The sequence below is a fragment of the Catharus ustulatus genome, chromosome 3, assembly GCF_009819885.2.
Source record: "Catharus ustulatus isolate bCatUst1 chromosome 3, bCatUst1.pri.v2, whole genome shotgun sequence".
NCBI classification, from domain to species: Eukaryota; Metazoa; Chordata; class Aves; order Passeriformes; family Turdidae; genus Catharus; species Catharus ustulatus.
This window is the reverse complement of record NC_046223.1, coordinates 87,652,351-87,678,174: the sequence shown is the minus strand read 5'-3', so window position 1 is coordinate 87,678,174 and position 25,824 is coordinate 87,652,351. Positions and strand designations below refer to the sequence as shown.

At 38.5% G+C, this 25,824-nt stretch overlaps 1 protein-coding gene across 28 annotated transcripts in view; it reads left to right on the top strand.

Moving 5' to 3' along the window:
* The window catches only part of RIMS1 (regulating synaptic membrane exocytosis 1), a 310,442-nt gene that overhangs the window by 140,470 nt on the left and 144,148 nt on the right, over positions 1-25,824 (top strand). For 19 of the 28 annotated variants that reach the window (XM_033054837.2, XM_033054832.2, XM_033054836.2 and 16 more), the window contains exons 4-6: positions 2,011-2,064; positions 5,496-5,836; positions 8,041-8,912. In XM_033054837.2, coding sequence (XP_032910728.1) covers positions 2,011-2,064; positions 5,496-5,836; positions 8,041-8,912 — 1,267 coding nt within the window. The remainder of the gene's footprint in view (positions 1-2,010; positions 2,065-5,495; positions 5,837-8,040; positions 8,913-25,824) is intronic. The other 9 variants (XM_033054843.2, XM_033054822.2, XM_033054845.2 and 6 more) reach the window with 2 other exon arrangements.

Genomic DNA, 25,824 nt, shown 5'->3' with positions numbered 1-25,824 from the left:
ACTGTTGAGAATGTAATCACCTAACTGGAATATAATCAGCCAAATTGGAATAGAAGTATCTAGCTGAAAACCTAAGTTCTGAAGAAAATCTGCTCTGGAAGAAGCAGATTTCACAGGAATGGAAGAACAGAGAGTACTAAATTAAAATGACTTTATTGTCACTGTCCTGTATGTCTGATGACCATCAGTGTGGGAAAAGTGGTCCTCTCCCTGATTGGAAAGGTGGGCAGCAGAGAATTGCATGGTCCTGTTGTACCCTTCAGTCTAGAGGAGACGCTTTAGAGAAATCAGAACCAGACTCCTCAGCTACTTCTTTAATAAGAAATTAATCACAATCTGGTACTATTCCTAACTTTTAGAGTCAGTCAAGTAAACTGACACAAGGCTACTTGGCACGCTCATGGTCTTCTACCTGTAGCATTTTCTTACCAACTTTTCCTGGGAGGTGAGGAGTTGGAGTGTTCAGTGGTGCACCTCCAGGAAGCAACTTGTTTGGAGTCACCTTGCTTTGAAGTAGAGCAGAGATCCTAGCAAAGATACTGATTATTTTGTGTCATTTGGCTTCAGTGCTCAAAAATGTTTCTGTGCAAGTCTAGTGTCATTTCAAGATGTAATTTAATGGGAGATGCTGAGACAGTGCTGTAGGCACAAAATACCCTTATCCCCATTTACCTCTGTTTCTGGTCACATGATTTCACTACTCATCATTCCCTCCATGAAAAATATAGATGTGAGAGAGAATGAAACCAGTTAAAGAAAATGCAGATAAGTTTCTGCAATGTTTTTAAATAGAAGTGGGTCCTGGGAGAACCTGACCATCAAGGAACAGTACACAAGTGTGTATGTGGCACAGGGAACCTTCCTGTGAGCAAGAAAGGGAGAGAACAAACCCAGATAGGAAGAAAGAAGAACAAGAGAGGAGGGAGTTGGGGAGAAGACCTTCCCTTTTGCTGAGCAGGAGCTATTGGATGCACCCAGCTGTCTGTACATTTTGAAAAATATATTTAATGGAAACTTGGATTCACAAGCATACTTTCATTAGAAAGGCAGAGTTGTTACTTATTAAGATTTTGGACTAATGTAAGTATTCAATGTTATTTATTTATATTTTAGTGGAGTGAAGTGATCGTGACATTTTAGCTAGGATTCTATTACAGAAATAATTCTGATATAGCACAGGAGATAAATGCAATGCTGTATAATAATTTTACGGTTTGCTGCATATTTTTATGTAATCTCAGAAAGGTTAAGTGATGTATAATCTGACTTAATTTTGTGAATGAAAATTTTGTAGGAGCTAATTGCTATCATTTCTTCTTTTTGACTTTCAAAAGCTGACTTGTAGGGTAGTGGCACAGCTCTGCTGAAGTTAATGGTGCCTCAGGCAGTGAAGAGGGTCCCCCTATTAGATCTGTCTGAAATAACTAGTGTCTTCCAAGAGTGCGTAGAAGGAATGTAAATTAAATCAACAACCTGAAAAAATGTTGTGTGTACACCCTTCAGAAGGGAAATAATTAAGATAGTGTGAGGATTCAGTAAGAAATAGCTTGTGGCCTGCTCTGTTAGCACATGTGTTACCTAATTTGCTGCATAGGGATGAAGCAGGATGCATGGGAGTCATCCTAACTGTGGGATTTAAATTTCTAAACTCAGGAAGTGTAAAGGAGTGTGCTCCTTATGATCCTCCTCAGAATTTGGGCTTGGGTGAAGGATTTGGGGAACTTACTCTGACCTCAAGTCTTGAATTTTGCCTGGCATGTGTCATGTAAATTTGGGATAACATTTGTGCCCCCCACAATGTGAATTTAGCCTCCCAGTGCATGTTTGGAAGTTTCCAAATTTGAATTTGATAAAAAGCCTTTTTTCTGCATTCTGAAATGCAGGTTTGAAATATGCAGTTATGTAGAATTGTTCTTATTTTTGTAACTGAAAATGCTTTTTCTGTGTGTATAGTTACATATATTTTACTTACTATGGGCTCTTTCAAGTTGGAATTTCATGTTGTGTTAGTACAGGAATACTGTTCCTCCTCATGGTGGATCACATTCAGCAGTACCTGTAAGAGTAAGTTTGAGGAATATTTTTTCTGTGAATGAAATACTCTGTATTCCACATGAAGGCAAGCATGGGATCCTTCTAGCATGTTTTCACGCAGCCTGTAAAGTTTCCACATGAATCTGTGTGGGAACTGTTGACCCACCTGTGCTGAGTCCTGTGTGTGCCACTGGTCTTTTTTGTTATGTAGCAGTAAAGCCCAGAACCCTTTGCTATGCTGTGAAAATGCACCTTTTTCCAGAGCCATGCATATGAACCCTTTGAATGAAGAACACCCTTTTACTGGTTCTCTTTAATAGCTTCATGTGTGAAATCGCATTGACATGTGCGAGGATGCAATAAACCAGAAACAAACCCAGAAACAAAAAACAGACTCTGGATGTCTTGAACGACTTAATGTAGCACTTCATCAGAGCTCACTGTCCAGAGAGAGTAAACAGAAACTATTTTTGAAGTGACAGGCCAGAGTAACATTGTCTAACACTCTTCATTTTACTGATGCATCGCGTGGAGGTCCAGAAGTCACATTAGAGAACTGTAATCCTTCATCAGAGCATTTGTTTGGTTGCCTAACATCTGTGGATTGTTAAGATAAGTTATTACACAGACCTGCTTTAGTTTAGATTAGTTTGGACCACATCCCAGTATATTCAATCAGGGTATAATTCCTGCATGCTGCTAAATTGCTTGCTCCACATACTTCTCTAAAAATGTTTTTCAATATACAGTTTTGTCATTGAAACTCTTCTGTCACCTCAATTTTTGATTTTTTTTTCCCTCTTAATGGAGAGCTTTTATTATTTTTCCTTTTGGACCAAATAGATCTCAAGGCAACTGTAGCATTTTTTAATTCCTGAAGAGATTCCTAAACAGGGATGGTAGTATAGCTTCTGTGTGAGTATAATACAAATTTCCTACATGTGTAATCTGTGGTGATTGGTACGTATTGTGTCCACGATACAGAGTTTAAAAATAGCTGTAAGAAAATGGGTTTGTATTTACTTGTCTAGTATTTCTTCTTTCAGTATTCTGTATTTTTCGGAGTCTCTTTGTACATTAGCTATTCTTATTTGTTTGTATCTCATAATATTTTGCATAAAATTAATTACAGTTTCAAAGGTAACTATGTACATTAATGGTATTTTCTTGAAGTTTATTACATAATTTATACATATTTAAATTATTGAATACATTAAGTTGTAAAGGAATTATGTTACTGGGATTGCATACATACACATACATGCAATTTAATTATGATAATTTACTTGTACTTTAGTATTCCTTCTCCTTTAAACAAACTCTAGTTGATTAATTTTTTTAATAACACTTTTTTCAACCTTTCTTGGAAACTGATAAAATACAGCTAATGACATGTTTTGTTACTGACATTAGTTTATAGCATTGACATAGATTTTATACATAGACACATATGCATGCACACTTGCTGTCTAATGGGCTAACAGCTGTGGCAGATCCTATGCAAGAATTTTAAAATGTGGCTTCTTTTACTTTTAGCCTGGTTTTTTTGAATACCTGTAATAATAATCTGGTAGACTAAGAGTCTGTTCTATTTAGAACATGTAGTCTGATAAACTGAATTGCTGGTTTTCAAGGTGCACTAGATGGAATAAATGAGACATTTTGGAATCAGGTGCCTTTTTTTTTCTTTTAAAGGTCTAGCATTTATCTTTGTCAAAGTTGCTGTTTCTATTATCCTACTGAGTGTTATTTGTTTTTTTTCATGATATATGTTTATGCCCCTCTTGGAATAACTGTAGCTTTTGATTAAGGTTGGGTCTTTGTTAATTAATATGTTAGTAGATGCTTTATTATTCTTCTTAATAGAAGAAATAATACAGTAATCTTTTGATAAACGTACAATCCTGACAGAGGGTAAACAGTTGGATGTCTTCTCTGTTTGGTTTGCTCAAACAATGCAGAAATGCACTTGGAAGATCTGATTTAGTTTTCAGACCTAAAAAGACAGTCTATTCTAGAGTGTTTTAAATAAATTTTAATTATTTTAAATATGCAAAATGCCTAAAGTTTTCATCATGCCTTGTAAGCCATGCACTACCTCCACAGGCCAGAGAGTAAGACAGCTCTGTAAAAGAACTTTGTTCTGTTTCAGTTTCTTCCATGAAGTGTTTTTTTTCCTCTTCTTTTTAATTTTAAGCACTGTATAATTTTGTGACTGTTGCATCATTCCTGTGTTTACACAAAATAATTCAAGCATATTTTTCCTTCCAACTTTTGTCATCCTTCTTAGGCTCATTGCAATTTTACCCATCTTATATACTTTCTATATTAAATTACGAGATTTTCTTTACCATTTTCTGTAATAATAATTTGCTTTGTTTAGTTTCATCTCTATTTTTACTTCCAACAAAAATCCTCTCTTTTATATCCTTCATGCACTTTGTCTGTTTTTTCTTCTTTCTGAAAACTGCTTTTTTCTTTGTCTCTATTTTTTCTTTAATTTTCATGTACTTTGGTCTTGATTAGCCATTTATTTTTCTTTGGCGACTTGCTCCTGTACATAAGACTGTCTCTACAGTGTACAGGCTGGAAACATAGAGTCTTGCTTTAATGTGTGTGCTCCTGTTTATCTGTCTGTAAGGAATTAAACCCCCCCATTAAAAAAAATTAAAAATCATAGGCACCACAGTCTATGCACACAGCTTAATTGTGATTTTAAGGGTCACATGTTTGTTAATTTCTTATTTGCAGCTATAACTTAAAGAGATAATGATGATAATTTGCAAGTAGTAGCAAAGTAGTAGCAAATATGCTACTTTTTGCATTCTTCTCATTGGTATATTTAGTTTTCTGTTAGTAGATTTATTACGGTTTTACTTTACACCTCCAGGTAGTTGCAGTAGTTGTAGCTAAAATCATTCACGGTACATAATGAATTTATGAATATATGCAGAGTAATGTGGAGTTATTTAATGTGAGAAAATTTAATCACAAGAAGATACTGTGTCAATTTTCTGTGAGCACAGAAAGGAAGTTGGGAGTTAGCAGGGCAGGACACTGCCCCCTGCGATACAAATCCTGTTTACAATCTGGAGGGCTTGTCTGTCCTGACAGCGATCCACACCAGTGGAAAAAACCCAACCCGCCCCCCGCTGCATCAACCCCCCCAACAAGTGCTGGTCATGTTGTCGGTGTCTGTTCAGAGAACTAGGGCTGGGCTGAGGGAGGATTGCCACAGGTAGGACTGACGTATATTGACAACACATTTTGGAGAAGCTCGCATAGCATGTGCCTGTAGGATGCTTGGCTCTCGCCAGTGGAGCAGCATGTTCTGGGTCCTGTCATGAGCACCAGCCTCCCTAGCTCAGAGAGCCAGAGGCCCTACCTGCTCTGCCCTAGTGAGCATGCATTCCAGGCTCTGGGAGGCAGCTGCACTGACTCTTCTTGTTGTCTTCAACTAGGTTATGTGGGTATGCAATTTATGTCGAAAGCAACAAGAAATCCTAACGAAATCCGGAGCGTGGTTTTTTGGAAGCGGGCCGCAGCCCTCGCCCAGTCAGGACGGAACGCTGAGTGATACAGCGACGGGCGCCAGCTCGGATGCACCCAGAGAAAAGAAAGCAAGACTGCAAGAGAGATCGAGGTCACAGACTCCCTTAAGTACAGCAGCTGCCTCGGCGCAGGAAATCTCTTCTTCCAGTGTGCAGCCTGACCGTAGGAAAGGAGCAGAAGTGGCGCAGCCGGCTATGGGCCCAGACCAAAAGCAAGCTTCAAGGTCTAGAAGTGAGCCTCCAAAAGAGAGGTAATGCTTTCTGTCTAGATTGGGCCTACAATTATAAATGCCAGATCAGCTGGGCCTGTGGTAGGTTTGCTATCATGCTAAAACGAAGGGTAAATTGATGTAGTGACCAAGGAAGGATACATTTTTACTAGCAAATACATTGTTTATTTTGGTCTGTGCAACAAAAATGAGGGAAAAAAAGTATTTTGTGGATATTCCCATATACTTAAATATATTTTGTTGTACACTTTTAATATAGAATTGTAGGTAACTTTTAAATTTTAAATTTGACTGGTAGTTTAAAGTTATTAACAAAGAACAAGCCTTTAGCTTTACTCAATTTTTTAAAGCAACAGTCTCCTAAAAAATCCACACCTAAGCATTCAGAAAGCCCACCCTGTGGAATTCTTTCAGATGAACTTATGTGCTGTCTTTATCAGTGATATTTCCAATTTTACTGTTAAAAATAATGCAATTAAAAGACCTCATTTGCATGTGCGAAGTTAACATTGATCTAGAACAGCAATAGTACTACCTTGAATTCAGAACAAGTTGTTTGCAAGAGCAAAGCAACCAGAAGAAAACTGTTTTAAGTGAGTAAATGAGGTAATTCCTGAGCTGCATTCTGTGTGATGAATGGGTTGAGGAGTTGATCAAATCAAGAGAGGCTAATGCGATGAAACAGTTGCTGTTCTTTTGGCTGCTGCCTGGCAGATGGCAGAGCAGTTGAGAAAGGAGCCTGTGACAACAAAACAGGAGTCTGCCATAGAAAATGCTGCAGATTCTGGCCAGAATGGTTAACGATTTTTCCCCCTAGCTATTGGAGCTGAAAATGGGTGATAAACAGTGGCTAGTACCTTACTGTGTGGGTGAGATTTATTAAATTCAGGTTAGTGTTAGGTATATGTATTGTGTAAATGAACACATGATGCCCTCCCCTAATTCTGTTCACTTTTGTCCCCAACACAGGGAAGGCCCCCAGAGCAATTGTAATATTGGGGCAGAAAAACACTTTATATTTCTGCTTTGCTGCCCAAAAGTGAGATGTTCATATTAGTTATACAAAATTGGTGTTCTTACTTGTCACTGAGAGTTTCAAATTAATTACAAGCATTCTGATTGAAGACCAGTAAGCTCAGTTCCCATTAATTGCCAGAAACTCAGGAGAAACAGAAGATAGGGAAAAAAAAAAAAAAAGAAGGGAGCATAATGTGGGTGATGTCCAACTATGTTCTTTGTTAGGGTCTTTGATATGTATTCCAAAGATGTGTCAGTTGTGGAAGTGATGATGGAGTGCCACAAAGCAAAGCCCTAGTGACTTTGTCCTGGTGTGCATTCTTCTCAAACACGCTGTATAGCTGTGTTGATCCTTCTTCAAAATCAATGGATTCATATGTGAACTGTTAAATGAAGGGGCAGCTGCAATGATGAGAGAAATATAAATTAGCAGTGTAAGGGAATTTTATGATTATTTGGCTTGCTTATATTCCTAAAGCAGAATATGAAAGAGAAAAAAACCAAACATGCAGCCTCATGTATTGCTTTATACTTATGTCTGCATATAGAAATAAACTTTTTATCCTCCTTTATTAGTGGAGAAAGGAATGCCATTAATTTATCTCAAGGAATCAATTTGCTTTCCTTTACATGCTTATGAAATGGACTCTTCTTTTTAGGGTTTCAATAAGATAAATCAAACTAGTTTAAACATTATTTCCAGATATATCATATTTTGCATTGTTTTATATATATTACTTCTTTCTGTAGAATTATTGTGGTAGACATTCCATTTGGTGGTATTTATATCTATGCTGTCAGGGCACTTGAAGTGATTTGTGTGGTTAGTCTGTAACTCTCATGACTGCTGCCAGAAAAATGGAGAACATACGCCAGTACTCTGCCATAATGCTGCAGTTACTACAAAGACAACTCTGGGTCTTCTTACTTATGTGGGTAAATTATCTCTATCCATGTCAATTTTTTTTTTATTTTACTCATTAATTGGACCATTCATAATTTATGTTTTTGTGGACTCTGGAAGTTATTTGCTACTGGAAAATAAAATTAAGATGGAGGGCTTAATAGAGTTAATTTATGTTAATGGATTCAGTTTTTTCTGTCTTGCCATAGCTTATCCTGGTTTTGAATTTGTTTTCCATAACTGTATGCAAGTATTTCTATTTTCCATTAAATTCTTCATATTACTGTACTCCTTTTCATTGTAGGAAGAAGGCAGTACTGGTTTCTGACCAGAATGGCAAAGGTGTAAAGAGTGAGCGTAAGCGTGTGCCAAAATCCTCACTTCCAAAAGAAGGACCAACAGATGACAGGGAGCGTAAAGAGCGGCATGAAGGTAGAAGGCTGGAGAAAGGCAAGTCACAGGATTACCCAGACTTGCCAGAGAAACTTGAGGAAGGCAAAGTGCCTGATGATGAAAAACAAAGGAAGGAAGATGAATATCATACCCGTTACAGGAGTGACCCCAATCTGGCAAGATATCCTGTAAAACCACACCCCGAGGAGCAGCAGATGCGCATGCATGCAAAAGTTTCTAAAGCACGACACGAGAGAAGACACAGTGATGTAGCTTTGCCACACACAGAAATGGAGGAAGCGGAGGTACCTGAGAATAAATTAGGAAAACGCTCACAATTACAGGGAACTCAGGACAGAAAATCTCTTGTGGAAACTCAGAGGTCGTACTCTATAGACAGAACAGGTGATGTAAGAATTTCTGTTTCTAAACAATTAACTAATCATAGCCCACCAACTCCCAGGCATAGTCCAGTTCCTATAGAACACGTAGAATACAAGAACCACGATTCCTTTATAAAACAGAGCCGCCTTGATCCTAGCTCTGCTATTCTCATGCGAAAAGCAAAGCGGGAGAAAATGGAGACCATGCTAAGGAATGATTCCCTTAGCTCTGACCAGTCGGAATCAGTGCGGCCATCCCCTCCAAAGCCTCATAGAGCAAAAAGAGGCGGAAAGAAAAGGCAGATGTCAGTTAGTAGCTCAGAGGAAGAAGGGGCATCAACACCAGAATATACTAGCTGTGAAGATGTGGAGATAGAAAGTGAAAGTGTCAGTGAAAAAGGTAAGGACTTTTCTGTATATTATGCACATGGCCATGATTTGGGGAAAAAAAAATCTGTATTTTTCTCTCTCTTTTCCTCTTTTTAATCATACACTTTTTTCCCCTTGCCTTTCTTTTTTTTTTGCCGACTGAGAAGTGTCTTATTCCTGATTACATTTGCTTTACGATGTTTCCTTTTGCATTCTTAGATGAGGTGGTTACAGGTAGCGTCAGCTGATGACTTTCCTTTTCATTCTCTTCCCTCTTTCACTTGGCAGTGACAGATTTCAAGGGTTCTAGTCTACTCTCTTGATGATATCTGTACTCTCTTGGTCATTACTTCATCCTTTTGTCTGTATGTAGAACAGTTTTCTGTGGATGGATTGAAATTAAAAGTGAGTTCTGTAACAATCAGAGGAGACCATTATAAAGCATCATAAGCTATGCAAACTTTTACTACATTTAATAAAATATCAAAAATCAGCCAGAGTTCGTTGTTACTGAGGACAAGTAGATATGGGACAAAGGGAGTGTTATGTAGAAAAGAAATAAGAATTGATTAATTTTGTCTCAAGCTAAGAAGTATGTTTAAAATCTGTTATTTGAGTTTCATCTGTTGATGGTAACGCTCAGCATCAAGGAGTAAGTTGTAGTACACTGTGTGCTTTTAAACAAAGCTTAGCTTCTGGCTGAAGAAGTTAATCAAATTTAGGAATGGTGAACAGATAAAATAAGCATTGTCAGAAAAGACTGTGGCAGAATTTAGCAACAGTCTTATAATCCTACTTTGTCTTCAGGTGACAGTACACTGAGCTGAAAGCTTTTTGTGTCTTTGGAAGAAGCTTTTAGCTCCTGTGTTTGTACCTTGAAAGTTTCCTGCTGGTATTCATACTGAAAATGCCACAGGCTTGTCTGCCCTGACTTTTAGTTCCTGGCACTGTTTCCTGACATGTCTGTGATTCATATATGCTAATCTGTCTGTCTGTCTTTATCTGATGTTGTGGTCTCCTAGCATCCCCTAAATCTTCAGGAATACATAGCAAAGATAGCAGATTTCCCTCCTATCCCATCAGAATAACTACCTGTTTTAACTTTCTAAGCACAAGGTTTTCCATTCAAAATACAGAAACTTGCTTTTTTTCTCGTTTTTAAGGAGGAATGGTGATCATACTCTGAAATTTTATTCCAGATTCCACTCAAACATAAAAAAATCTCCCTTATTTGACTGAATTTTTTCAAATTCTGGAATGTATCCCACAGAGATTTGTACAGTCTCCATCCTTGCTTAAAACCCAAATGGAGAAGGCCCTGAGCAATCTGCTCTGCTGACACAACTTTTGAGGATGGGTGTTTGAATTAGGGACTTATAGAGGTCTCTTCCAGTCTCAACTACTCTGTTTTTCTATGACAACACATCTCCTTCCCTTATTTTGTGGCAATGTTTTAAGCTGACTTTGGATTTGTGCAATTTTCCCTGACTCCATCTGTTGGTAGTAAAAGTCAGTAATACAGCATTTCTTTCCATCTTCGCCTTTTGTTTTCATTGTGTTTATTAGTTTGAGGTTGCTTATGAAGTAAACAGAATTTCCCATAATCACTGTAGGTTATTATAAAGTGAGAGGTTGTTGCTGAGTAAGTCAAGTCCAGGCTGAAAGTTACTGATACTGGTATAATTATGTTGATATAGTTTGTGTATAATAGTCTTTTGTAAATCAAATCTTTCAGTAGCTGCTTTGAGGCTCATGACACTGATCTCAGCTTTTGACCAATTTCCCAGTGTATTGTTAAAACACTACGGCTTGGATTTCTTTTCCTTTAGTGTTATGAATTCCAGAGATTTTCAAATGTTGATAAAGGCTTATGTTCTCAATGGCTGAATCAAGTTCATGGTTACTTCCTAGACTCATGTTTAGTGTCCCCCTTTACAGAGTGGAGGCCTTGGGTTTGTATCAGAACAGATCAGAGTGCTATCTCACTGTATTTGAATAAAAATTATTGATAGGAGTATGTTAGGGACCTGACATATGTGATTTCCACTGTTGAGCATTCTTTGGGACTTTGTATCTAATTTTCAGCATAAATTTCTGCATGTGTGTGTGTGTTGGGGGGTGGGGGGAGGGGTATTCAATGCATTAATTACAGAGGTGTATTTATTAATTTAATAGCAATGATATTTAGCCATTAATTTTCTTTGCCTGATTTTTGATATGACTTTTCTTTTTTATAACAAGGATTGTAAATGGAAGGCCTTTGAAGATGGGGTGTATAGCCCATAAAATGAGATAGGAAATGTGAATACAAATGAGAAAGCAGAAGTATCTTTGATAATGAAGTATCCAATTATTTTTACAGTTAAATTTTCATCAGTACTTGAAATGCTCTGGTGTATTTCATAAAAATAGATGAAAAAGCAGGATATTTTATTACCTAAGAAAATATTTTAGAAATCCCCCAATACTCTAAAAGAATATATGCCACAGTAAAAGGATTCAGTTTTCAAGAAATATATATATATATATAAATAATTTTAAAATGCTTCTATTATAACCGGGGTCATAATCACATTCTTTACAATTTAACAGCATTGTTACAAGCAGAATTTCATCAGAATTTCTTCAGTTCTGTGCTTGTAACTTGGGAGAGATACTGCACAGGTTCAAAGTTATAGTGCTTTACTTAGTAAGCCCAGGAGGGTCTGGAATCCGTCCTCTCTTATCTAAATGTCAGCTCAGTCAGAAACCTGGTGCCAGAGTAATATAGATGGAGCTAGAAACTTTGAATGGCCCTATTAAAAAAACTCCAAGATCTTAAAATTAATGTTTGCATTTGGTGAGTGCCAATATGAAATGATCTGCAACTAAGTAATAAAGATGTATTATTTTCAGTTCTATGTTGAACAAATAGAATAGAAGTTTCTGTGAGAAAAAGCTTAGAAAAAGAAAAGTTTAAAAGCAAATGATGCCCCAGAGGAAGATACAGTACAGGTAGAGCAGATAAGACTGTATTGAAAATGAATAGCCAAATATGTCATATAAAGCAGATACTGTGCAAATATTTGCATTTCCTAGAAACAGATTAATATTGCATTACCCTATCTTCTGAGCCCAAAAAACCTTCAAAAAAGCAACCTAATTTAGCTAGCACATCCCCAGCTATTTACTGTAGTCTTTAATATGTATTTCTTCAAAATTATTCAAATAATTATGCACAAACACCAGGAGGTACTTTCTAGAAAAAAAAAAGTCTTTTGCAATCCAGTGGCATTTCACTTCTTTGTTGGAGAATCCAAAGATTTATGTCAAATTGTTTCCATGTTGGAGTAAATCTGGAGAAAGAGCTCTTTGCAGTGTCCAAAAAAACACTGATGGGTGCATCTCAAATTCTTATTAAATTATCTACACCCTTTAAAGGATGCTACAGATTGTTGATAATTATTATTAATAGAATCTCTAGAACGTCTTTTTTTGAAATCTCTAATAGTTTAACAATAGGTGGACTGAGTTTCCAATGAAGTCTTGGCAATGTGAAAGGAATCCTTGTAGAAGACATAAATTGCATTCATACTTACTTCAAAGACAAGCTAGAATAGCATAAACCAGACTAATAAAAATTAAATCCAGATCTCCTTTTAAAAGTATTAGTTTCTGTCTTCTGCCATCCAGTGAAGAATGCAAATTGCATTTGGCGTAAGTTTGAGAAAAAGTATTTTCTTTGAAGTTGAAAAATAAGAATTTGTGTAGAACTAATAGATTTGTGTCCCGATGGGGTTGTATAAAAGTTGTTATATCCATTGATGGATACAAGAGATACTCCAGAATTTGTCATGCAACCTTTGAAACTGGAAGATAAAGTATTGTTGGAAATTGGAGCAATGTTGAGGAGGTACTGCTCCAGTACTTTTACGTAAATGAAAATGTACTAATGATTTTACATTTTGCATACTTACTGTTCATATTTGCCTAAATATGTATTTTGTTCACACACTTTAGGCCTGAAATTATAACTAATACTCACAAATTGGTAGTAAAATGTTGAAAACCTAAGTAAAACTCACTCTGTATACTTGGTAATAGATTTATTTGGGAGTAAGGAGAGCATGATAGAATGGGCACCTTTAAAAAACAAACTCCTGAAATGGCTTTCTGTTTTCTTCCAGTGAAGAGGTGATTTTTTCATTCATGATGTCTTTCTCACAGTACTGTGAGGAACAGGGTGACCCAATTTAATTTAATATCATTCTTATGATGTTAATTTCTGGTTAGAAAATGTTGTGGGCAGGCATCTTGCTGTTTTCTTGGTTTATTCTCAGGTGTGAGGCAGGGGGTTGTGAGCAGGAGGTCAGGGACAGAAAGGGATGCTGTGGTTTGCTGACAAATGTGTCAATGCTGGCTCAGCTCCAGGAGGAAAGGATCTGGCCCCTTACGCCATCCTTTTCTGGTGTTTCCAGGGTCCCTTTGGGTCCTTGTGCTTGGGGGTGGGGTGCTCCCAGGGGAAGGAGAGAATAAATTATATCCTTGCCCCAACGATTTGTTCCAAGCTCTGTAGGCATTGTTATATGGAAGGTAGCTTGGGGGCTAAGAGAGAAACCACACACGTGTGGTAGGGCCTGTAAAGGAACCAAAAGAGAACATCAGCAAAGGGCTGTAGAGAAGAGGAGGCTGGTTTGAAATGTTTTTAGTTAAACTTTTTGACTGAGGTATTTTCAGTCTGGAGTGTAGGCACATCAAATTGTACTGTAACATCTGCTAGCATATTTTAACATCTGTTTGTTTGGAGAGTTGGGCATGGAGTTTTAAAACTGGAGCAGAATTTGTTTAAAAGTGCAGCTGAGATTTAACTTAGTGTAAAATAAAATGCCCTTCCTAGGAAGATTGCTGGTTTTTAGAAATTAGTTCAAATTTATCTTCTAGTCCTTGTGCAGTAATTTAGACCTACATCTGAGTCAGATTTTAATGGAAATATAATTTAAAATTACTCTAATTTCAGAGTTTTGTTCATTGCTAACATTATTCAATGCTATCAGTATTCAGTGCTTTTGAGCAGCTGAAATTATTTACAGTGCTTGTGGAGCTGTAAATAAGTGCTTGTTAAATTAGAGTTGGGCAGTAAAAAGTCTGGGTTGTGTATATGAAAGTATTTAAAGAACAGTAATTTCACGAATACAAGCCGCACCAATTTGACTAAGATTTTGCTCCTAAACCGGAAATGCGGCTAATAATCAGGAGCGGCTAATACAACCTCAGAAGTGCCTGCCAGAGTGCTGAGCCGAGCAGCTGCAAAGTCGGCATTTTGCGATTGTTACAAATCGCTACTCTGTTGCACCGCGGGTGGAGCCTGGCTGCCTGCAGGCAGCACGGGGGGCGGGGAGAGAGGCGGGAGAGCTCTCTTTCCTCCTCTGCCACAGCCCAGGGGAGAGACGGGGGGGGGCCCGGCGCCGCCATTGCCGCGGCCCGGGGAGGAGAGGGGGGACCCGGGCCGCCCCTACCGCGGCTCGGGGAGGTGGAGGGAAGCCCGCGCCGCCATTGCTGCGGCTTGGGGAGGTGGGGGGAAGCCGGCGCCGCCATTGCTGCGGCTCGGGGAGGGGGGGGAAGCCCGCGCCGCCATTGCTGCGGCTTGGGGAGGTGGGGGGAAGCCGGCGCCGCCATTGCTGCGGCTCGGGGAGGGGGGGGAAGCCCGCGCCGCCATTGCTGCGGCTCGGGGAGCCGACGGGAGCCCCGCGCTGCCATTGCTGCGGCCCAAGGAGGGGGGGGGAAGCGCGTGCCGCCATTGCTGCAGCTCGGGGAGCCGACAGGAGCTCCGCGGAAGCCATTGCTGTGGCCCGGGGAGCCGACGGGAGCCCCGCGCAGCCATTGCTGCGGCCCGGGGAGGGAGGGGGAAGCCCACGCCGCCATTGCCGTGGCCCGGGGAGGGGGGGGAAGCGCGCGCCGCCATTGCCGCGGCTCGGGGAGCTGACGGGGTGCTTTGTCCGCGCCCGCCGCCGCCGCGGCAGGAGCGGGGAAACTCCGTCCCTGCCCGCCGCCGGCGCCACAGGCGCGGGAAAGCTCCGTCCCCGCCCGCCGCCGCTGCCGTAGGAACGGGGGAAGCTCCGTCCCTGCCTGCCACCGCAGGGCAGCGCCGACCCGGGGTGACCGAGCCCAGTGGCAGCGGCGGCCGGCCCCGAGTGGCAGCACCATGCTGGCCCACCTGGCCCCGTCAGCAGCCCCTAGCGGGCCGAGCCTGCACAGCCTTAGCTCAGCCAGTAAACCCCGCCCTCCCACGGTTCTGTTACTAATTGCACGCGGGTCCTCGCTGCGAACGACAGAGCGGCTTATATTCGTGTGCAGCTTATCTATGGACAAAAACCGAAATGTTTGCCAACACCCAGAGATGCGGCTTATACTCAGTGCGGCTTGTATTCGTGAATTTACTGTACGTGCATATACAAATAAGATGAGCTGAATATGAGTGCGGAGAAGAGTCAAATTGTTTCCAAGATATTCTGCATTTCAGAGAAATATGTAACCATATAAATGAGGATGTCATGGAAGATATATGGCTGAATTTTCCTCTAAAATCCTAATACAGCCCTTTTTCTAGTTTACCTTAAGAAGGTTGTGAGCATGCTGGAGGGAGTTCAGAGGAAGCAGCAAAATATCACCACGGTCTATAAAACATGATAAATCAGGAAAGGTGGAATGGATTGTGCTTGAATAATGTAGGAAAGAAGCAGAGGGGAAAAAAGAAAACAGGAAGAAGTGGCTGGAGGGCGACAGGTTGAATGAATGCTCCCCTCTTCCCCTGGAAGGCTGAGTTACTTCTAGGAAGGTTGAAGCTTGCTGCCAGAAACCCTGAGGACAGATTGTAGTCGTAATTTCTTATTCTGTTGCAATGGAGGTTTCCTGAAAATAAAAATCAGTTTCTTCAGAGCCTGCACTGAGATTGCTGTATGTTAGAAATACTGCTGCTGTTCCTGTGGCAGCATCTGAACTAAGTTGGGAACATCTGGGGCTAAATTCACAGTACCCCTATCTGTACCTTATTCTTTTTTGTCAGCCTGTAAGCCATTTCCAGTACAAATTTACCTAATAATCTGATTTTTGAAAAGGAAACAAGAAATGTACCTTTTGATTTACCAAGGTGAGGTCACAAACTAAGTCTTGATTTCTTTCATATCTATCACAATTGTCAAGATCTTGTTTCATTACTATTAATATGCCATCTTCTAGGTTGCTTGATTTTTCACAAGTTCATGACTTTAGTAGTTGTTTGTTCTGTTTTTTACCTTTATTCTGCACGTCTAATTAATGAAAAAGCAACAAATTTGTCGTAGTAGTAGTTTTTCCAGTAGTAAGATGATTATTTTAATCGCAGAAGGGCAGATACTGAAGTATGGATGGATTGGAGTCTTATATTCAAAAACACTCAATGTTTGACATCAGGGTACCTTTACTTTGAAGAGCTATGAGAGTGTTTGAACTTGTAAAGAAACCTAGGAGTTCTATAGGCTTCTCCATGAAAGATAATTCTCAAGAACATTCAGCAGTCAGGTTTTTTCCATACAGAAACCATTGCAGGTAGCAGGGCATGAGAATGTGAGTGTGAGCTCTGGGTCATGGAGCAGTTTTTAAGGGTCAAGAGAGAGATGAAAAAGCTTTTGAAAAGCTTGCCCTAATTTTAGCTGCTGAGCAGGACTTTTCAAAGTACTGCTATGGAGTTAACTGTTAAAGTACTCTTATGGATTTACAACTCAGTAACTTGACACATGGCATGGTGTTTCCTATACTTCTTCTATTTTTATATTAATGCATTTTTTGTATACCATAAAAGTTATGTGAAGTGCTACTCAGCATTTACTTTTACTCTTTTGATCTGAGAACTTAGAGAAAAAGATGAAATGTGAAAGATGAACCATACTGAGTTTGGTAAAGCTGCATAACTGGATAGTCTTTGCAGTGTATTGAAGGATGAGTTGAGGTCTTGGAACTGAAATCCAAACCTTTGCATTTTTTCACCTGTATGGGAAATCTGTCCCATTTTGGGTGAAAAATGAAAGCCTATGAAAGAAAAAGGTTACTTACTGGCTTCTAGAATAATACATGCACTGTTATTGATTTTAATTTTAGTTAATTATAGAGTTATCTATGAACAACCAACCATCTGATTCTCTTATTTTCTGAAGATATTAATTCTGTGTCCTTTTCTTAGTGTATTCATTCTGATGATCCTGTTGAATCCAAATATAGGGTTATACTGTGAGGTACTGAGTATTATTGGTTAACACTTTGAGCTAATATTTTTCTGATATTTTCCTTATATTTTTATATATTATATATACCTTTATTTATATATATATATATATGCTTATATATATAATTTTTATATATTATATATACCTTATATTATATATCTTTCCATATATTTTTAGTGTACAATAACACAATTACTGTAATACACAGGAACCATTCCAGTTTCTTTCTTTAAGCATTACTTTGAGTAGATAGACTGGTCTATATGAGTTTTCTAAAATCAGTGTACTGATGAATAGCTCTAGGAAAAACTTGCTGATTGTGTCAGCAAGAAGGTTAATAATTATGAGATGCCTGTGTTTCCTTTGAATAAGGAACCTTGAACAGGTTTCATTCTGTTCCTGTCCATTTTGAATGTCCCTCTGAAAATCATTTTCCTGTATTTGCTCATGTGTTTTTGTATTCTTTTGATAATTTCTTTGTTCCTTCTTTCTCCTGTACAACATATGGGCTTCAAAATTAGAGACTCCCAATCTACACTTTTTAATCTCTTAAGCTGATTCTTATCTCCATTTCTTCATTGTGATGCAAGCACAGTAAGTGTTATAGTTGCAAATGTGCCAATCCCATTGGTGATATTTACTGACTAGTAAATGGAAGGGTCATTCTTTAATTTTTTTGGCCAAGTGATGAATTGAGGCACATTTTTTAACTCCTCAAGAGAAGGGTGCATGGAAGTTGTCTGTTAGGGTTTATTCTTGGCCTGTGTCCTGCCTAGTAGTAAACAGAGAGTACTAGTTGGACCAGAGTACAACTGTTCCAGGGATTACTTTAAAGGCATGGTGTGAATAACAGTCCGTTTGGCACTGGCTAACACAATGGTATAATGTGTAGTCACTTGTTCCTTATTTATTAGTCTGCTGTTTTATTGCCTTGCATTTGAATTGCAAGTGGAGTCCAGATTTTCTTTTTATCATACTGCATTGCCTAATTTTGTGAGATTTCAGTACGTGACTGAGACTCCAACTTGCCTTGATGATAATAAATTAGAATGCTTATTTAGTGCAAGGATGTATTGTTGCTAAAAACCTTTTTTAGTCCATTTATCAGCATCCAGCAGAATTTCAGGTTATGTTCTAGTGTCCTCTGACATGCTTGCATTCTCTCATAGATATCTGCTGGTTGCCTCCATGAGCCTAGATGCCTGTTTTCACTACATACTAATTTGCTGCTAATCAGCTAAATTCCTTTGTTTTTCTTATAAGGTATCAAAGTGACTCATGTGTATATATGTATATTACTATGCTTATAAATATTGTGAAACTCTTTCATTTTTTCAGACTTTATAGTCTTTTTCATCCTTTGGGTTGGTGTATATTTTTTTTTTTTGGTGGGCCTTTTTCCTTTTTCAAATGGCATTTTGGGGTTTTATTTTGACTTTGTTAATTCGTTTGTTTTACTTATGGAGCCACCACAAAAAGATACAACAAGGTGATATTTGTGTGCAGTGGCCCTTTCTGCTCTTTTAATTTTTTATGCCTCCCCCCTGCCTCCTGCACTTTTAAGACCTTAAAACAATAATTCTGATAACTGATAATTTTTGTTTTCTGGTCCTAGGAAAAGACACTTCTGAGGTTTTAGTTCAAAGGGAGACAGGGGTTTTATTTTGCCATTCACCTTAAGGACAGGGCAGAGTTTTACAGTTCTGTTTTCAGTTTGATAGGTGTTTTTTGCTTTCCTGCATAAGTTTGCCATGAGAATAGTCTGCAAGCATGACATGTGCAAAGTGTAACATGCAACAGTAATTACTGATTGGCTAGAGCACGTAGTAGACAGCCAGGACCTACATGCTGCTGGTCCAACATGCTGTCAGTCAGCTCACCACTCCCTCTGTAGATACCCAGCTGCTCTAGATGTTGAGAGCTGAATTTGTTACTTTTTTAGGTATTCCAGCATTTTAACTCTCTGCATTTGAAGATGTCTAACATCTTAAAACTACCTCTCTCATGCATGAGTTCCTCATCACATACCCTTGACTGACTGTATATGAAGAGCTTTCTAATTGCTAAACAACTTCAATTTTTTTTGGTAAGAGTGGAAGTCTTGGGAATACTGTGATGCTATGCAGTAAATGCAGGCTTACATCAGTGTATTGCTTTATACCCTCAATATTAAATATTTTATTACACATTCTTTTAAGTCATGAGGGAACTTCTAATAAAACATTTTATTTGGTACAATTTCCTTTTACATTTTCTTCCTCTCTGTAAACATGACCTTTTCTATTTTTAAAAAGAAAATCTCATCATTCTTTACTCTGTAACCTGTGTCTTTGCTGTACCTCAAGTGCAAATTGGACAAAGTCTAACTTGCTCCATTGAGCAAGTTGAGAAATGTGTATTGTATGGTTCATTTGGGCCATAATTAGCATGGCATTATTTTGCAATTTTCTATGCAGGTCTGCAGAGAATTTGATATATTTAAATTCCATTACACAGAGGTTTTGATTGCCTATCAGGTCCTAGCTTAATATATGTGATATTAGTTTGGGGAACTATGTATGGTAAAGGAATAAATAAAATGGTTATTCATGGAATGGCTTGGGTTGGAAGGGACCTTAAAGATTGTCTGCCATGGGTGGATACCCAATAGATCAGGTTGCTCAAGATTCCATTCAACCTGCCCTTGAACACCTCAAGGGCATCCACAGCTTCTCTGGGCAACCTGTTCCAGTGCCTCACTACTTTCTGAGTAAAGAATTTCTTTTTCACATCTAATCTAAATCTCTTCTAGTTGGAAACTATTCCTTCTTGTCCTACCATTATCTGCCTGTGTAAAAAGTCACTCTCCCTCTACTTTACATTCCTTGACTACTTCTCAGGCATATGTTATTCAAGATAAAATGTTTCCAGACATGCAGCAACATGTACACATTTCTAGAATTTAAAGTTCCAGTATTTTTAACCTAGTCCTCTATTTTGTAATTCTTTCCTCTGCAATATGAGCTTCAATTCTAGTTAGCTATTCTCAAAATGATTGTTGGGAAAAAAAAAGTTCTATTTAAAGCAATTTGTCATGTTATTTTACTAGTTTTCTAAAGAACCCATGTTCTCAGTATTTTTTAGAATTTTCATGGTATAGATTTGACTAGATTTTAGGACACAATTCTTTTGTCCTCTAAAATTCTGTGGGTGCTCTAGATCTGCTTAGGAGTTGTCAGTCGCAGAGTAGAAGTCACTTGCTGAATCAGACGTAAGCTTTGAAATTTACTTCTTGTAGTAACAAGATTTAATGGTTTGTTGTTTTAGTGAAAACACAAGTACCTTTTCACTGGAAATGTAAACTCAAATAGAAATGTAACTTGCTATAAATTCAAAAGAACCATTTGTAAAAATTTGCTGGTTTTAATAAAGTTGACTAACTAAATAGCATAAATCAGCTAATAAATAGAAAAAAAATCTAAAAATAGAAAATAAAATTACATCAAAGTTTAATATAGCTGCATTCTAAAAGTAGGTAAAAACTTCTATGTTTTTATTCTATGCTGTTAAAGTAATTAGGCTCTAAGAATATATTTTGCCATGTGCTCAGAGAAAACAAAAACTCCAGTCATGGCCCTTTTGAAACCATAAGGCCACATGTGATTAAACCATTAAAATTGTGCTTAATGAGCCACTAGATGGAGCAGTCAAATCTCACATTTTTTATCAGCCTCTGTGCAAGACAGTTTCTCTGAGCACAGAGGGAATCTGGAAACGCAGGCACACTTTACTACTTGAACCATTTAAATTAAAAACCCCTTTTCAGATATTATCTGCATGTGCATTTTTTTCCATGGGCAGATTTACATTGTCCTTTAGCTTTAGTGATACAAATTATGTACGGGACATAGCCTGCATATGGAGATTACACTGACACACACAGCTCTACGGAAGCAGTTATTCATTTATTGAATTGAGTCCTATCCTCAGGAAAAAAACCCATGAAACATAACAAGGAAAAGGGACTCTTGTTTGAGGATCATGAGCCAGAGTTTCAAAATTTGAGAGGTTCAGAGTTACACATTTACACATGACTCTCTGTGTTTGTGCTTAAGAAATCTTGGTGAAGCTGCATATTCTCTTCCTACTTACCCAAAGTATCCTTCCAACATAATTTTCTAATGCATAGGAAACACTTGTTTAATGAGACCACATTATCTGCTTCGAGAATGCTGCAGTCAGGTGGGTTCAGGAACAAAAATAAAATCTACAATAATGTAGAACAAATGTTTGGTTTTTTTGTTGTGTTTTTTGGGTTTTTTGTGTTTTGTTTTGTTGGGGTTTTTTTTGCTGTCATTTCATAGCATTACTAAGACAAGATTTTTCTGGGAGGTGTACAAGTTTGTGAATATATATGTTTATATGAAATAGAATATTTGTGTGCTATTAGAAGTCACTCCAGTGATACATATATACTTCAGTGATATAAATACTTCAGGGATCATGATATGTACTTAACAGGGCATTACCCCAGAGACAGAGAATATATGTGAATATAAAATCCTGCATATTTTCTTTTATTATTTGCCTTTGAAAGTTAGAATGTTCTGTATTAAAGATCGTCAGCAGGTGTCACAAGAGAGGAAATGTCATTTTGAAGCAGCTGGATTTAGTCCTTTGAGTACCTCAGCCCTACTCCCACCTCTGGGGTGGGAATTTCAGATCCTGGCACTGGTGTCCTGTCAGTTCTGGGTAGGAGTGACACAGGGCTTTGCAGAGCAGGAAGCTCATGCTGTGCAAAGCAGTGCTCCCCAGGAGACTCTCTTTAACTCACATGCACTTTATACAGTTCTCAGCTGAATTATGAGATGTGCAAAGACTTCTGCTCTGCCAGTGAATGCTAGCCAGTGTCATGAGCTGAGGGCTGGTGATAGCCACATTTTTTTCAACTCTGCCAAGTCATTCAGAAGTGTAATGCCAGCTCTTGCCTGTCATGCTCCAGAGTGCTACCACAGCAAATTAGTGTAAGTTTGCATCAAAATACATGGTATGCCAAGGAATTTTGCATTCTTAACAAGCTCAGATTTTACTTAAAATATAGTATAAAAGCGACCTGCACTTATAGATAAACTAGGACCTTACAAATGAACTCAGAAATCCAATTTTAAGTAGATGTAGGTTCTCAAAACTTCCTGGTGTTTGCTGTTTCTGCCAATTTTTGTGTAACACATTGAGCCTTATCAGTGCATCCAGGTAGGTTTCAGTTCTCTCCCATGGGAGAGGCATTATGGATTTGCCAATAGGGGAGTTGTCACTCTCTTTAAGCAGACAGTGGAACAGTCCTGCATGAATAGAACAGGAACTGAATGTTTAGGAATAAATCCAGTTGTCCTGCTGCTAGCTCTTTTCCACATAAAGGCTGCTCTGAAATCAGTTGTAAAACAATTTGGTTGATTTGCTCCTGTTACCAAGTTGTGAAGATCACACATAAGAAAGTCTTAGGGAATGACTGTTCCTACAAGCCACTGAAACGCTTAGGAAGACATTAATTTTTCCAGTAAGCAGCTGGTTTTGTCTTAAACAAATGTACCATTTACCTTTTGACTTCTCTTCAAATATGTCCTTAAAACTTCTAATATATCAACATCATTTCCCTTTAAAAAAAAGCTGCAGCAACAAATATTGATATTAATTTTAGGCATGTTGCCATCATAACATCAGTTATCTGTGTTACTGTGGACCTAATCTTACTTAGCCCTAGAAAATTTCTATAAGGATTAGGAATGAATTTTCTGGCAGTGTTTAAACAACATGGTCACCATTAAACCCTGCATTTAGATGTGTGGTTTTAGTAATTATTTTGCTTAGCTTGTATGGATGGTATATAACATTTTGAAGTAATAGAAAATGCTGATTAATAGAAGTTCCTTTTGGAATGGCCAGTACATATAGTACTGCAGCTTTAATTTCTAGGTTTATGTTGCAGCAGACCTCTTTTTAGGGGTAGAAATGAGCCAAGACAGACTCTCATTCAACAACATGAAAAGGGTCCCAGTTTATTCTTCTTTACAACTTTGCCATCCTGACTGACTACAGCAAAAGCTCTTACTGCAGGGTCCAACTGCAGACTCTGACTGTAGCTATTTCCTGCTGGACTGTGACTGTAAGTATTGGTTTGAAGACTCTGCTTTCACCCATCTCTACCATAACGGCAGGCTCTGACTCCAGCAGACCCAGACTGACCTCACAGCAGATCTTTTACTGCAACAAGTCTCTTCCTTGTTTTGTTCTTCTTTGTGTCTCTCTGGATCATGCCTTCTTCCTCGGGGGTCATCTTCCTCCAAGATTCCCTTAACAGCCAACCCACCCCTTTTATCACACTTTATTAGTCACAGCTGTGACCCATTAAGGGCAAGGCTGTTCCTCTTCTTTGGTAATTAAGACAACTGTGACTTAGCAGGGGCAAGGTCACCTGTAATCTCTTCTTCTACTCCTACAGGTTCAAACCTGACATTTTTTAAGAATTAAAGGGAGGAATAGGAAGAATCTGAATTGTAGAAGGATTCAGAAATTAAATCATGTCTACATCCATTTAGGTAGTAGGGAAAATAAAAGGAAAGAATGTGAGTTAAATTGTCAAAATTATCCTGAAACACAGAAACAGAATAAAATAATAACTCACAAATGCCTATCACCTATGGCTGTATAACCTTTCAATCACAGCCTATGCAGGAATTAGTTCAGAACATACGTAGTCTTTTGGTTTTTACTTCGTAATGGGGGTGGAAAGTACTTGACAGGGAGGAAAATAAGTTGTTTTAAGGAAATTTGGTAAGACTGTGTGTCTGAATTAAATAAGCTGCAGTGACATTGTGACCTTGGGTTGCATATCCTATTTTTGATATAGGCTGGGTTTGAATGGAATGTGTTTTGCTTGACTTCTCTTTTGGCAGAAAAACTCAAGTGCGGGTGGATGCCTGCGCCTCTTCCTACAGGCTGAATGGATTGCAGCAATTTGGTTGTGTCAGTTCAAGCCTGTACTTGAGCATAACTATCAAAAGTGGTGCTGGCATTCCAACCCTTCAACCCAGTTTACTCTGCATCAGGCAGGGAAGACACTTTGAATATGGATCTTCCACATCCACTGTGCTGTGGGGTGTGGGAGCTGGGGGAGATCTGGCTCTGTGGAGACAGCAACACGACAGCTAGAAACAGAAGTTGGGAACAAAAATAATCTTTTGATGCCATTGATCAGTAAATTGAAAAATCAATGCCTGCAGATTGGTCACCATTTAAGTGAAAACATCTGGCTTTGGTTAGCAATTGGATAGCTGAGCAAATTGCTTTAATTAAGGTTTAAGATGACCTTTGAGTCAAAAAAAAGTTACCCAGCAGATCTTTTCTAGACATTGTAAGTTAGTATGTTACTTACTGCCCTTATCATGAGGAAAAATACTCCACAAAATCTCCTTACACACAGAGGTCAATTCATCATCCTGTGATGTCAGAGAAAGTTCATAAATCTGTAAATCTGACAGTGGCTGCGCTCTTGGATTTGTGCTGATGTTCTCTCTTGATTGTCAGTAGATCCTCCTCAGTCAAGGCCAGTTGTCAAAATGACCTATTCTGAAGGGTTGTTGACTTTTTTTTAGTAAGGTAACTAAGATAAATGCATTGCAGTTACTGCATCATGAAGGTTGGATAACAGAGATCTCAGCCACTACCCCTATGGAATTGAAAGCCCAGCCTAGGTTTTCTAGGTTGAGTGTTCATTTTGTCTCTGTCCAGTTGCACTGGCACAATCCCTAAAGGAGTCAAGAACGAGCAAGTCAATCACAGGTGGAAGAAGGGGAGATGCACAATTGACAGTGGAACTTGGAATGCTGGTTACAAAAGTAATAAATATCAGGGTGGTGTTTCTTTGCTGGCTCTTTCAGACCAGTGTGCTTGAAGGGGGGGTTCCTATCAGTTGTGCAGAAATGCTCTTCTGTCTTCTGGTCTGCTGCAAAATGGTGGGTGATGTTCTGTAAAACTCCCCTAGGGGACCTTCAGAAACAATGTGGTCAAGCCCTTATTCTGGGATGCCAATGGGAGGCTTGCTCCCAGTGTGTGCTTTTACATGGTGTTATTCAGACATGCCAAGTTACTTCACTTTCACTTTGAATTAATTAGCTAGTATCAAGATTTGAATTGAAATCTGTGGAGCAACAACAGCATGATATAAAAGACCAAAGTTATTAGCTTCAGCATATTACTCTGTTGATGTTACAACCTAATTTCTGCTTTGGTGCTTTTTAAATATTTTGTTACTTGGCTAGGAATATAAATGAAGTATGCTCATGCCTGAAAGGAAAAGAACTCTGATGAGCTCTAATAAGTTTGGTGTGTGTTTAAGGAATGTTGAATTTAATGTTAAGACATTCCTTTAAAGAGCTATATGTCTTTTTCACCAGAAGTTCTTAACTTCTTTTTTTCAGTAGTTTTAAAAAAATTCACAATTGGTGCTATGCCAATCTGTTACCTCTTTTTCAGAAGTATGTGAAAATGTGTATTTGTGTATAGAAATCTTTTTCTAGTAAATGATCAAATATTTTCTTTGCAAAATTGTAACTATTTTTCCAAAGAATCCAAAAAAACAGACTGAAAAATAGTCCATCTCTTCACTGGGCAATCCCTTATTGAAAAGAAAATGTACTTATGCTGCAAGAGTGTTAATTAGCTAAAGAC